General features: G+C 40.0%; 1 protein-coding gene and 1 pseudogene across 1 annotated transcript in view; one reads left to right on the top strand and one right to left on the bottom strand.

The window, feature by feature from the left end:
• ANKRD55 (ankyrin repeat domain 55) overlaps nucleotides 1-3,517 on the top strand; it is a 376,849-nt gene extending 373,332 nt beyond the window's left edge. Inside the window, exons 14-15 of the mRNA XM_031445357.2 lie at nucleotides 1,047-1,139; nucleotides 3,052-3,517. Coding sequence (XP_031301217.1) covers nucleotides 1,047-1,139; nucleotides 3,052-3,173 — 215 coding nt within the window. The 3' untranslated portion in view covers nucleotides 3,174-3,517. The remainder of the gene's footprint in view (nucleotides 1-1,046; nucleotides 1,140-3,051) is intronic.
• A 7,990-nt stretch (nucleotides 3,518-11,507) lies between these two features.
• Nucleotides 11,508-13,319, bottom strand: LOC105087137 (malignant T-cell-amplified sequence 1-like; annotated as a pseudogene).
• Between the last annotated feature and the right edge of the window lie 1,375 nt (nucleotides 13,320-14,694).

Genomic DNA, 14,694 nt, shown 5'->3' with positions numbered 1-14,694 from the left:
CTATTTAATTTTTATGACAACTGGAAAAGACAGACAATTATTTTCACCATTTTTACTTACATATGAAGAAATAGAAGTTTAGAGGGAGAACATCATTTGCCCAAGGTGGAAATTAAGTCTAATGCTATCTGATCCCGGAGCCCAAACTCCTATTTGTTACACTATTCAATCAACTTGTTAAATGGATTTGAATACCTTTTGCGTATCCCTTGAATTTTCAGATATTTGGTCATGTGCTAATAAATGTTTAACAGCTGGCTCTTCAGGAGAAGAATTAGTGCTTGCTGATTTCTCTGATGGAAATACTTCTACCACTACCGATGTCACGCCACCAGTGTGATGTCAACCAGCTCACATAATCCCTGAAAATTTAACAATCGGCAATTTAACAATGGGAGCTGGTAGGCAAGGCTCTAGCACAGCACTGCTGGTCACATAAGTTAGAACATCCAGATCTCCTAAGTGCTTTCACACAGCTCCCAACAATCAGGTCAGGTCAGGGGTTCTCCATCCTAACTGCACATGACAGTCACCTGGGTGCCGACAGAAATCTGGCACCCTGTCCCAGCTACAGAGGTTCTCATTCCATTGGTGTGGTATTTAGCCAGAGTAGCATTTTTTTTAACTCCTCAGATAATTTCTCTGTGCAGCCAGGATTGCGGAACATTGCTCCAAGAGGAATATATACTGCTTAGAACCCACTTACTCAACACAGAGCTGATAAATATATGATACATGAATTCCCTATTTAATTTTTTTCAAATATTTAAGTTTTAAAGAATGGTTGGCCAACTGTGCTTGTTTATAAAATTTTATTTAAATCAGTTCATTCAAGAAATGATTTCTGATACCTTTTCCTTTCATTTAAATAGTGACTGGCATGTAATCGAAACTCAAAGTATAATGTAACTATTATTGTTTTTGTTGTTGTTAGCATCTTAAATTTTATGATCTCTACCAACTTTTGTGATTCTCTTGTATGTTGGATTTTATCATTTGCACTTGATTGAATCTCAGATGATTAATGCAAATATATTTGTCCCCAGGACAAAATTTTCAGCATCTCTCCCCAAACAGACCCAAAATTAGGGATCTTCCTTTCACTCGGAACAACCTAGCTCCCCTACCAGACCAAAAGTGTAAGTATTTTGAATTTTCCTCAGCTTTCTCTGCAAATGTTAACACTGCTAACACGTCTAGACAGGACTAAATGTTATTTCAGTTTACTTTCATTTTTCAAGGGAACATCAGGTGCCAAAACTTGTAAATTACAGGAAAATAGAATAGAGACAGTCTTTAAAGCTTCATCCAACTTGGTAATGCTTGTTTAAAAAAAAAAAATACTTCCACCCTTGAGGAATTTTTGTGTTTGGACTGTAAAAACAATAATGGAAGTTTATTTTGCTATGTATTATTTAACGTCTTGAAGAAGGTGCTTTAAAAATTCTTCTCTTGGGTCTGGCTTCCTGACATTGGTTCCCTTACTCTATTGGACAGATAAAAATGTGTGTTACTTCTGTACCCCCAGGTTATGCATTCCTAAGCAGAAAGTAATAATCAAGTGGATGCTATTCATCAGTTTTACTTTGGGCATTATTTTGTAGTATTTTATACAAAACTTCTCATACTATAAGCTGTTAATATATTCTGTTCACCCTGTGATAAAGTTTATGTGTGATTAAGTGTTATCTGGAGTGCTTGTTATGAAGTAGATTCCCGGGCCCCACACTCAGAAATTCTGAGTTTGTATAGCCTTATATCTGTACTCTGAGGCAGTGTAGGTGAGAAAACTGAGTTCAGAGAGGTTACCTGACTTGCCCATTGTTACTTAGGTAGTAAATAGCAAAGCCAGGAGAAAAACTATGGGATACTGAGTCAGCTGCCTCATGAAATAAGTGATGCTCACTGGATTCTAATTTCTTTCCTTTTCTTCCTAGTCCAACCCACTTGTTTATAACATATGTGTGAGCACACGCCCTCGACATCCTCTAAACTGCAGAGGTTAGATGACTTAGAAGCTGCCTGAACTATTCAACACAAGTTCCTTAACCTTTCTGTGCTTCAGTTTCTTCACTTACCTTATAAGAGTAGTGCAACCTGATAAGACTGTTGGGAGGATTAGATGAGACAATATGTGTAAAACACTTGGCAACTGTTTGCACAGAGTAAATATCCAACATGGCTTTTCTGCCCTAGGCTATATAGTTTGGATGGGATCAATCAAGAGTTCTAGAACTCTTTAGGTAAAAACAATGAACCTTGAGGTCTTAGTGTAACCCTGTCTTTCTTCAGATAAAGAAAGAGAGAGGTGGAGAGATAGGTCCAGAGTTAGTAGAAACCAAGATCTCTTCCTTGACAGATCATTTCCTTTGTGCAAAGTGAGAGTTTTGAATGGTGTGAATTTAATCATTGAATGAAATTCAAGTCTGACTTTGTCTTTAGGCAGAAAAGTGGTCACAAAGACATCTAATTAAGGAAAGAATCACTCAGCCTTGAATCCTGACATGGCTTGGAAAAGCCAAAGAGAGGGGATTTTCTTTGGCAGAGCCCAGAGGCTTTGCTTTTCACAATTAAATTTAAGGAGACAAGGGAAGTTAAACTGTAGCTCTATGAAAAAGAAATGGAAAGGTACAGTGCTTTTCCTAAAAGAACTGAGAACCTTTTGAGGTTTGCATAAAAGCAGTGTACAAACATCTTGGGACTTATTTAGAGCCTTGTGCTGACTTGGCATCAACAGCTACTCCACCCAGGGAAGAGAGAGCTCTGCCAGGCACACACAGCCCGAACATGTTTTGATCAAACCTAGCCCCACCTTGTATTTGTGCATATTTGACATCCCTGACTACATGTGATAACCCTAGATACACAGAGAGATAGAGAGTTAGAGAGATAGATAAATACAGCTTTCTCCTGCAGTCTAGCTTTCCCCAAGACAAGCTTCTTAGAAGGGCCTCCAACTCCATAAGAAATAACACAGTTCTATGATCATTCCTTGTGAGACTCTGAGAGAAGCAAACCTTTAAAGTCTCTCATTCTGTTCTTTCCTCTCAGTTCTATCTGGAGAACCTCTACGGACAAACCGAGTGCTGCCTGCTATCCCAAGCCAGCGGGGACACAGCCCATCAGCTGAAGAGAGTGAAAACTCTGCCAATCCCACCAATGATGGAAATTAACCGTGGGTCACTGACTATAAAGATATAGGTTATATGTATTTTCAGCTGTCAAAGGATGAGATTACTCGAGTTTGTAAGAACAAAGACTAATTTAGTAAATTGCATTCTATAAGCCATTCATGGTTTTATAACTCCCAGTTCTTTATTCCAAATAAGTGCTTAGAATCTTTGTGCGTACAAGTATGTGAGTCTCCGTGGCCTCTACATGCCAAAATAAAAAGCCCCAACACGTTACCAGCAGGGAGCCCTAGCTGTGTCTGCTTTGCTTTGTGGAATGTCTTGTTGACTTCTGTTTAATGATTTTATGTTTTTAAAAAATGTATGCTTTGCTGAATAAAAAACAAAGGGCATTCCATATGTGTTCTTTACATTTATTACAATTCTACCTTGGAATAACAAAACTTAATGAAAATTAAAGTCAGTGTTTATGGCTTTTATATGTACAATCTTCTGCAAAATATTTTCTAGCAATGTCAGCTCCTGGCTAGAGCCCAAATCACTTAACAGTGTTTATGTATCTTCTTTGTTATTTGATTATTTCCACCTATTGTCATTTTCAGATATGATCGATTGTTCCAATACTGAGAAGATCATGTGAGTTGGAAAGGTCTACATCCTGGCCTAACAGAATGAAATAGACATTTCTCATACGTTCCTCAAATACTCTACATATTTAATCATTCTTTTTTTTTTCTGTTTCAAAATAACGGTCTCTGCCTACTCAAGACATTCTCATACTTATGACTTAGCAAAGTTTAAAAGACTACTCCTAACTGCAGATCTCCTTACTAAGAAGTTTATGTATTGTTTGGATTGATTTAAAGTTCAGGGTTTAGCCAAATAAGACCATAATCACTCGATGTTATTTCCAAGCCTGCATGTTATTCTGGAAATATCTCAAGTACAACATTTACCATTTTATGATAGCATTATTTATTTAGCAGGGTCAGACTGTGCCATTAACTAAATAGAAGCTCCTCTGAGAACAAATCAGTTACTTGGCTTTGCACATCTAGAAATATGTGCAGTACCTGGAACATGCCTAGGCATTCAATCATTTAGTTTTTCTAGGAAAGAAGGAAGGGAAGTCGGGAGATAGAGAAGGAGTTGGCAAGGTAGAGCGATGTAAGAATTGATAATGAAAGAAGTTATTGGTCTTCGGTCTCATTTTGATAATGATAGTTAACTGAACCAGGGATTATAAAAGAGAAAGCTTATGGATCAACCTCTGAAGCTAGACAGTAGCCAGAGGAAGGGCAAACCCTGGTACAAATGGAAGAGCGCTCAGGACATAGGTTCAGAAGGGTTTTCTTTTTTGTTTTTTGGTGGGCTGTTTTTGACTTTGCAGAATCATTCTTTGTAAGTATCAGTTAGGTTGTTCAGTTGTGTCACCTAGCTACTTCGGAATCCATTTCCTTCCTCAGGTAGATACCTGGCCCTTACTGCCTAGATTAGCCAGGATAGGTTAGCCTCTGCTTTAGTAATAAACAACTCACATTGGCTCTCATTGGCTAATACAATCTTTTTCTCACTCATAATACATGGCCCATTTCCAGCTGGCAGAGTTGTCTGGAATAGATTCCATTTCAACCTGTTCTTCCTTGGTGACCAAAAGAGAGAAGATCAGAGGTGAGTCTCATCACTTCCTCTCACATTTTATTTGCCAAATTAAGTCATATGGATGTGTCTAACTTTACAGAGGGTAGAGAAATTCAGTCCTTCCATTTGTGTCAAGAAGGAGGAGAACCAGAATAAATCATCCAGAAGATTACCACACTAACTAAAGCTTGGGCCCTAAGAGATCACCTAGTGGATAGCTAAGAGGTCAAAGCAATAAAACAAAACAAAATACCTCTCTTTACAGCTGTGGAAAACTCACCATCCCTCAACACTTGAACTTACATATTCAGACAGAGGATCTTCTAATGTTGGCCCTTTCCATCCAAGTTGATTTAAGAATCTTGTTAACTATGAAGTAATGTGCTGCCCACTACCACCTCTTTAAACAGAGCAGCTATCATTTTGCCTCTAGGTAAAATTGCCTGTTTAGGGTAGATTCATTCTTAGCCAATATTTTACTGACCAAGTCAGATAGAGGTATTCACCAATTTGTGCTCAGCTTTAAAAAATTTTCAAGCAACTTTTTCTTCTAAAATGATTTTATATTGTTCTTTCACCACTTACAGTTTCCTTCATTGCTAAGGACATATTTATTTACACACTTAAAAATTATAATTTTGCATATATTATTTCATTTGGATCCTTACATCAACCTACATCCCCCAAGTACAAACAAGGAATCCAACACAGAGAATTTGCCCAAAGTCACACAGCTAACATAGGTATACCTTGGTGATACTGCAGATTCAGTTCCAGATCACCTCAATAAAATGAATATTGCTCTTATTTTTCCTAGTCTGAGGACCACAAGCAATTGGAAGGTGATTTACCATTCACCGTTAATAAAATTTTTACTGAGAATTTAATAATTAGCAAGTTATTTAACTATTTTTCACATGTTAATGTGATAGCTATCTTTGTCCTTCTGGTGACAGCTGTGCTAGTATAACATACTGACTGGAAACTTCAGCTTTTAATACAACTTATTCATTGACTTTTCAGATTTGGCCCCTGAAGATGTCCTGGAATTGTTCAGCTGCCCAAAAGACCAAGATTGGACTAAAACAGAGATCAGAATGGGGAAGTATTTGCTTTGAAGAACAATCATTTTGATAGAAACCTACAGTTTGTTGATAGTCTTCACGTCCATGACATATTAATATTTCTGTGTCAATGTCTATGAAATATGTGGTTCTGATAGAGTGCCTTGATTTTAAAATTTTTCCCTTAAAGGCAACAAGAGAGTCTAGCTACTGCATGTGAGAGCTGCTATCATGTTCCTTTAAGTTTGTTTTTGGCTGGAGTGTTATATTTCATGCTAAGGTCAAATGTGTTCCTTCTTAATTAACCCGTTTAAGCCTATGGTAGATTGCAAAGTGTTGTTTTCAAAAGACCACCTTTAAAATACCAGGATGCACTTAGAGACACGTATCAGTACACGTCAAAGAGTGGAGGCGAAAACAAAATCAATGGTTGTTTGTCTTACTGGGAGGCATTGTATTTCTAATCAGTCACTTGGTGAGGTTTTCTAAAATCATATTGTATGTCAAGATGTGACCTAATAGAGTTGGAAGGGATGATAAGCTGGAGTCACAGAGACCTATTTTTATTGGCTTAATTCTAGGAAGATGAGAGCGTTGGCGTTAAGTGTTTACTGGAAGAAATTAAAGTTGTGTTAAACAAGGTGCTTACTGAAGGGAACTAAGAAAAATGAGGGGGAAAAAACCTAACTTCCAAGAACTCTAATTGGTTTAGCACAAATTACTGGGCTAGTGGGCTCTTTCGACAAATATTAACAGTAGCTCCACTTTACCTGTATCACATACAGGCTGAATAAATAAATTCAGAAAGGAGGCTCTGCCAGAGGTCTACCTATGACCTTTCTGGAACAGGAATACAATTGTTGGGGAATTACGCATGTGGACTAGGGACTAGAGAGACTTCATTGCTAAGCCCTGATCTGCCATTTGTATTGTATTGAGCCAAACACTAACCGTATTTGAAAGTATAACTTATTCAATCTGCTGAGCTGGATGACAAGAGCAGAGTTTCTGAAAGTATGTGAGAGCAGCAATAAACAGAAGGTGAAGCCAACCAGCATTATAGTTTACAGTAGGAGGGTACTGGAGTTTTCTCAGATCGATATGACCAAGCCAAGCAAGACTATGATTTCAAGAAAAGCTAAAAACCAAGGCAGTGTTCTCATGTGTCTAAGTAGTTCATGCTAAGTTATCTATCCCAGTGTTCTCTGAACAAGTGACTAGGTGGGCGGGGAAAGCAAGGGGGTGGGTGGGTGGGATATAATACAAAGGAAAAATGAGTTGAAAAGATTTAAGGGATCTCCCCTGCCTTGAATTTCTAGTCCCTGATAGCTCCATAGTAGGGAGTTTAGTGAGAACCACTTTCCCTTTGCCACATCCTATCTTACTCAATGGATGAAGATGCAAACTTCCATAAAGCCCTTTGTGTGATTCTAATAAAGGCTTATAAAGTAAATAAGATTTTGCTTCCATGAATGTGCTGGAACCAGCTCTTATCAGCTTGCAAGGGGTGATTGTTAAATCTAGTATTCAGAAATTTTGTGAACTGGTTTTTCAGCCGTTGGTGGCTTGAAATTGGCCATAGAGGGAACAGTTATACCAGGGAAACTGACAAACACTACAAGTCAGGACTTTTATTTGAGTTCTAGTGACCAGCACACCGCTGGGTATAACACTTGGGGGGAAATCTTTCAGAATTAAGAGCACTTAAAACTTTTTTTTCTGCAAATTGCTTTATTGTTTCCATTTGGTCCACAGCTTTGGAGAGAGCTCCAGGGTGATTTAAAAGCTGCCTACTGGCTGCAGGAGCCCTTACACCAGAGGGATGACGGAGGGAACCCTCAGGAGGAAGGGGCTCTGGAGGCTCCTAGGTGTGTTTAAAGGTGATCCTTTCAAAGAGACACTCCCTCAGCCCAACTTGGGAGCCGGCCTGCTTGCAAGGTGAGTCAGGTGGTCACCCATCTTCTTGATGAGTTTCCCCTCCTCATCTAGAAAATGACTCTCCAGGAAGTCAGAGAGCTGGGGGCAGACGCCGGGCATGCAGATCCAAAAGGACCTGGTTCAGGTTCCTCTCCAGGACCATGGTGGCTTCCAAGGCATCCACGGTTTTAGCCCACTCATCTTAGGACGGCTTCATCCTGTAAGAGGGCACAGCTGCAGGGTTTCACATCTTCAAGAGACATTCAGGGCTCTCAAGCTTCTCCTTAGCCAACTCACTGAAGAAGTGCTGTGCCCTCCAGAGCCACATTGCCACAGTCAAAATAGAAGTCCAGAGAGAGAGAGGTACGTGCTGGAGGCCCACAGATGCAGGTTGAATAGATGGTGGACGGCAGCCTCCACCTCGGAGGAATAACTCTAACAAATCTGGGAGCTCACTGTTGATGAGCAATAAGGAGCTAAGCTCAAAAAACAGTGTTGGTTGACCTCAGAGGGCTGAGAAGATGGTTCTGAAATTTGCCCCTGGAAAAAAGGTTGGAGGGTGGTCGGAGGCTGAAAGAAGGGGTGCCCCGACCTTGTTCCACTTGAACACTATTGAAGTAGGAGACAGATTGCAGGAACTCGGGGCACACTGCAATAATGTTTTGTAAAAGACATCTCTTTGCTAACACTGTTGCTGGGGAGCAGGATTCATGCCTGCCTCAAGAGCAGTCATGACATGTCCAGGTTTTATGGTATTAAACTGTCACATTTCATGGGATGTAATTAAATCCATGAGTTAATGAAGCCCATGTCATCTATGCATGTGTAACTCAACACTGCATTCAGAATGGGATTCCCTCCAGAGCTCATCTTGAGCCAAATCACACCTGAATGAGTATTCTCAGATGAACAGTTTGTCCCTGTTACCTTGTGAGCCTATTAACAGCTCACAGCTCAATTTAGTCAGTTTTTCTGACCAGGTAGCCTGATCTTAATGTAGGTAGCACTCTCTGTGACTTCATGTCTGATCTTGTTACTGGCCCCACACCCAGTAACACTCAGGAAATGCATGTGTTCCCCCTTAACTGCCCTCCTGGCTGAGAAATAAGCACCAACCTATGGTAAAGGATGAAAGTCAAGCAGGAAATGGAAGTGACAGAGCCTTTCCTGAGGCTAGCTCTCTCAGAATCAAGGGGATAAACAAGGTTGTATTTATATTTGTGAGCCACGCAAAATATAGATCTTTTCTGCAAGAATGGATGGGTTTGAATTACTTGGCTAGTTGCATAACCAGTTACGATTGGTTGGTAAGGAGAAAGGTTGATTTAAAGCATGTGGCCCAAGAACTCAAGACATCATTCAGAGAGGCAGGAAGGCCTCTTAGGCATTCAGTTCTAATGTCAAGATCCGGACATTATCTCCCTTTCTGGCACCTATTCCCTGTCCTGGCCTTAGCTTGCTCTGGATCAGCAGCAAGTGATTGAAATGCATTTATGCAGTCATTCTTTCAGCATTCATTGACTGTTTCCCCTGGGCTAGATGCTTGCTGCAGGAAAAAGAAGATACATAGTATAAAGGATACAGCAAGTGTATATGAGGTTAAGTGATGATAAGGATTTTCCTATATTTATTAGAGAAAAAAATTATTTAAGCTACATACTCTCTGTTTTGATTCTTTATAATTTTTTTTGTGATTTGAAGCCAATAAATTATCTTTTAATAAAACCAAATTTCAAGTATCAAAACTATTTCTCTTTTGTTCCTCCGAATTTACAGTCCCAGAGTTAGAGTCTCAGAGCATAAAAACAAGACTCTAGACATGAACAAATCTGAATAAAAATTGAAATGATAATCTAGAATGTCAACACTGTACCTCTTTAAGATCCTGACAAGTCAAAACCAGAGTCTTTGTTGTAGCTAGTACAGGTCAGAGTATCAGGAACTCTGGACTGGTTCTTATAAAAGTGATAACCTTACTGGTTAGGCAAAAAAGAAGGTGCCAGTGTGCCAGTATCAAAAGTGTTGGCATTGCTGACTTTTTCTTTCCCACAATGATACTTCATGCTAATCTGGCCTCATTTCTTCATCAGTAGACCTATTCAGGAAAGTAGAGCCAACTTCTGAGACTCTGGAGGACGCGGAGAAGAGGGTGGGGGGAGAGGGAGCCGGTGGTGAGGCTGACCCTTTCACCAGCCAGCCCCAGCCCAGTCAGGGCCATTCTCAGCCCAGCCCAGGAGCGAAGACTAGAGTTTCTCAGGGTGGAGGGGCAGGAGGAACATGACCCAGCAATTTTCCTTTATGGGAAATACACTCACAGAAAGTAGAGAGGCGTGGATGGTACTCCTGAGGCACGACATTTTAATGGATTATCCATTACTTTCTCTCTTCACTCACACCTTTTAACACAGCTGCTCACAAGAAGCAAAACAAACCGATCGCCATGTTCCCATTTCTCTTAACCATTTACCCATCCTGTGGGTGTGCTCTTGAACTCTGGAAGGGGGAGAAGGAAGGAAAGAGGCCTGGACCTGTCAACTTTCAGAGCAGTTCCCCAATGATAGAAAATTGGCTGCATGTAGCACAGACCCAAATATACACACACATGGACATCGAGCATAAGGTAAAAGTAATTCATCTCTTGCTGTGTTTTCAGAGAAGTGCTGGTTCATATGAGAAAAGGGGCTTAGAACAAAGTGTAAAGAATCTTCTCAAGTATATTTTATCTTCAACATTTGGAAGTTAACTTTATAATAATTTAATAGAATGTAATGCTTTGCTCTGATTTTTTTCAGTTACTTTAAAATTTTACCAACGTGAATGTGTAATTGTCTTTTTTCAATTAAACTGAATCTGAAGAATGTGTTTTCCTGACAATTTTTAAAAGAAAATGAATAATATGATGAAGAAGAATGGCCATTTAGATTCTAAGACATTTGCTTTTATAAAATATGCTAATCCTTTTAACATGGCTAGTGTCCTTTTGGATACAAAGAAAATACTTGTTAATAATGACTTTAACCTTTTAATTAAAAATTTCATTAAAAGTAGTGGTAGAGAACAGTCTTTAATAAAAATTCCCTTGTTGTCATTTACCAGTTCCCTTCTGTGGCTAACTCCTGGTTAAGCAAAAAAGTTGTGTGCACCCACCATGTGTGTGCGCTGCTCCAGGTGAGGGAGCTACAGCTATGAGTAAAACAAAATGCCTGCTCTCACAGAGCTCCTTGTCTGCGAGGATGCCAACCAAAACTCTCCAGACTGCATTCATACAGGTAGAGCAATTACAAAAACTGTTCATTATCTCAGGTTCTATTTTCTGACTTTGTTCCATCAGTATCCCAGAAACTCCATAAAATCTGATTCCCAATTACTGGCATTGCTGCTGCTAATAGTCCTGATTCTCCTGGGTTTTATTTCCTATGAGAATTGGTACAATAAATGGAGGGGGAAATAGAAAACCAGAGGGGACCACTCCACTTAATTTAGAGTGATTCTTATAATGGGCAATAAAGACAAGGTTTCATTAGGAGGAAGTTTTCAGAAGGTTATTTGATGGGAAGGAGGGAACTGGAGGCCAGAGTAGGGCATAAATAAAGAAGACTTTTACAGCTGGAGAGTACATGATGCAAGAGAGAGAAATAAAAATCGGGAGAATAGAAACAGCCATCCAAACTTGCAGCAAAGAAGAGAGCAAGAAAGAAAAGGAGAAGCTAGTGGAGGTCAGTAGGGGACCTTGAACATGTTAGAAAATGGCATTTATAGCTGAAGTCACAGAGAAAGAAGAAACAATACAGCTAATGTCTTCTTGCATCCTCTTATCAGACCAGGTCTAAGTGCTTCCCATTCACAATAAACAGCAAATATACATATTCCTCAGACATTTACCATGTGCAGCCACTGCTCTAAGTTCAGTGCGTACTTACAGGAGTCATCTTGTTTAACCCTCACAACAGCCCTAAGAGGTAAGTACCATTATTATGCCCATTTTACAAAGAAGGTCACACAGTTACAAGTGGCAGGGCCAGGATTTCAGTCCAGTCTGGCTATAGAACCTGTCCTCCTAGTCCCTGCACACACATTTCCTGCAGAGAGATGTGTGGGCTGCTGCTGAGACTGCCTGGGCTCACTAGGACCAAGGTCCCCTCTTCCTCCTGGGTACGTGGCGAAATGACATCTCCCAGCTCCTTACAGTGGGGCAAGGCGGGGCTGATTCTGAAAGAGAGCGGCTTTGATGTACCCGACTTCCCTGAGAGCTCTCACAGGGTTGTTTCCTCTCACTTCGCTAGGAGTAAGATGTAGAGGACTCAGTATAAATCCTGAGGCCTGGAAGATGATGGAACCGCCAGCTGGAAGCAGTCTGAGTCCAATTACCAAAGACTCAATTGGACTTTAATGTTTTCAAGAAATAACCTTTCTAGTCTTAAATTCCTGAGATTTACGAGTTACTTTTACAATAGTTATGACTTAACCTGATTAATACAATGGCTGAAGTCAATGGTTATTCTTTTCTTTTTTTAGCATCTGTTGAATTTATTCAGCACAGAGATATTGTCTTCATGCTATGACACAGACACAAACACAGATACAGCACAATATCCATATTGAGCCCAAGCGTATTCCTTCCGAGGCTCATTTATATGTCTTCACATGCCACAGCCTGTCATTTAAATAGGGGATATTTTCAATGCCAGTTTCTTTGTTAATTTTCTCAATATCTTCTGCAGACATCTTCATGACTCCAACACATGCTGTTTTCCTTCTGCCGTGATTGCAACGATCGTATCTACTGCAGCTGGGTAAAGTTTAGCTCCAAGAGAGGTTAAGCCTGGATGTATGAAATTTGCTCCAGTGAGTACAAATCTGATAGCTCCTTTATCAACCTGCTGTTGTGACAGGATAAAAGGATATTTGTGAAGAAATCTTAGGGTTGGATATAAAGGCCCTTCTCTTTGAAAAATAGTAACTCTCCATTTACTGTAAGGATTTCTGTATGTTCATGGCATTTAAAATAGGATCTTTTTAAAGCATGATTTGATTAAGCCATGGTTCAATACCTGGAAATTGCTCTATCAATTGGTTCTTAATATCCTTTATAACTGAGGTTTTCAACTGGATGCAGTTGGACACATTTTATTTTTCATCAAATTTCTTGAACATGATCGAAGGTGAAGGGGGCGACGTTATGGAAGGGCCCAGGATGGGGGATAACTGAACTAGCAAGGGTCCGGCAGATCCCCTTACACAAGGAAGGCCGCACTGACTGTCAGAGCAGTTGTCGTTCTCTAGAAAAATAGCAATAGTTATTCTATTAAAAGGCGATTTTTATCAGGTTCCTTTAAAGCAAACAGGTAGTAATAAGTTAAAAATGGAAGATAATTAAAATACCAATGAGAATAAACTGATGGGCAGTCATTCAGTTGCTTCAGTCATTTAATTGTATCATGTTCTAAGGGCAGGAAGCTTTTTGCTGTTAAGATCTCTTTTTTTCTGGAAAAGTTCCTTGTCATCTTTAGCAATAAAGGAATATGTTAGCAAAACAACAGAGTGGTTATTGGCTTTGCTTGTAGAATTCTGCAGAATTCTTGGTGACTGGCAACCTAAGCAGTGGGAACCTGTGTGCTCTTGCAGGCCACAGAGGCTGATTAGCCCAGAGCTCGTGCAAGTCAAGTCTCCTAGTAGAGTCAACCTGAAACTGTGCTGGGGGTCCCCAAAGCCGAATCAGAGATCTTTGCGTTCAGGCCTCCTGCTCCTTCAATCTCCGTGGACATTGAGATGCTGGACTCCTGGTTCCATCAATGCATACTGCCCAAGAGATTTCTCCAGGAAATTTCCACATACTCCTTACTGCTCTCATTGCTTATCTGAATATGCAAGGCCCTGACACATGCACAGCTCCAGACAACGGCCTCTCTGCTCTGAGATTTTAACCACTCAGTCACTGCTGCTGTGTCTAGACCACTGGAAGCTTAAGAAGAGAATGGGAGTGTTATTGGCATCCTGTGGCTCTATCAACCATGGAATGTTTGCGAGCTGCAGTAGGAAGACTGACATCCTGGAACCTACAAGCCTAAACCCCTGGAGAGGATGGAACCAAGCACTCTCTGAAGGTGAATAGAAATGATCTTGTCTAAAACAAGGGCAATCTTAGGACTCTCTGTCTTTGGCCTCCCAGGCTTGGCTCTTGGTCAAGTACTGCAACTATTTAGGCTGGCAGATCCCCAGTGGAATTTTTTTTAAAAAAGCAATCAGCCTTTTGTTCTTTGCAGAAGCAATGAACCAACTGGTATCCTGAGTGCCTTCCAAACACCAGAGGTTATTTCACTCTGCTTTACAATAGTCTAATGCTTATCCCTAAGAGAAAAGTGCTAATTTATTTCAATATCTTCTATGAGTAGCTGTCAATACCATAAAATCATCAAGCACTTTGGAACTGAAAGAGATCCTAATGAAACTTAATTTTCCTCATTTATGAACCGAGTGGTTTTAGACTAGAACATCTCTAAATAGCCTTCCAACAGTAAGTCTATGACTATATATACGATACGTGTATATGTATATATGCACATACACATGAAAAGAGGCCATAAAGTAGCAAGATGAAATTTTTTATCACAAACATTCCAAAATGTATATGTAAACTAATTTTTGAAGAAGTCTCAGCAGAGTATGAACATAAAAGCAATTTTAATCTTGCCCACCATGCCATAGTAAACAAAGACCATTTTTTCAGGTCCCAGATAAAATCTCAAGCAGGCCCATAGCTTTTCCAGGCCCAAGAACAGTTTGTCACTTTAAAAATTAGAACAGTTTAATATCAAAACTCCAACCTAATTCTTACCTAAACGTCTAGATCAAGTTGGCTTCGGGCTTGAAAGCCTGCAGCAGAGAACTGGGTGTCATTGGCTTCTTTTCTTCTCTCCTCCTTCATCCACCTCTTCTCCAGC

Source organism: Camelus dromedarius, chromosome 3, assembly GCF_036321535.1.
Source record: "Camelus dromedarius isolate mCamDro1 chromosome 3, mCamDro1.pat, whole genome shotgun sequence".
Lineage (NCBI taxonomy): Eukaryota > Metazoa > Chordata > Mammalia > Artiodactyla > Camelidae > Camelus > Camelus dromedarius.
This window is presented reverse-complemented; position numbering and strand designations above follow the sequence as displayed.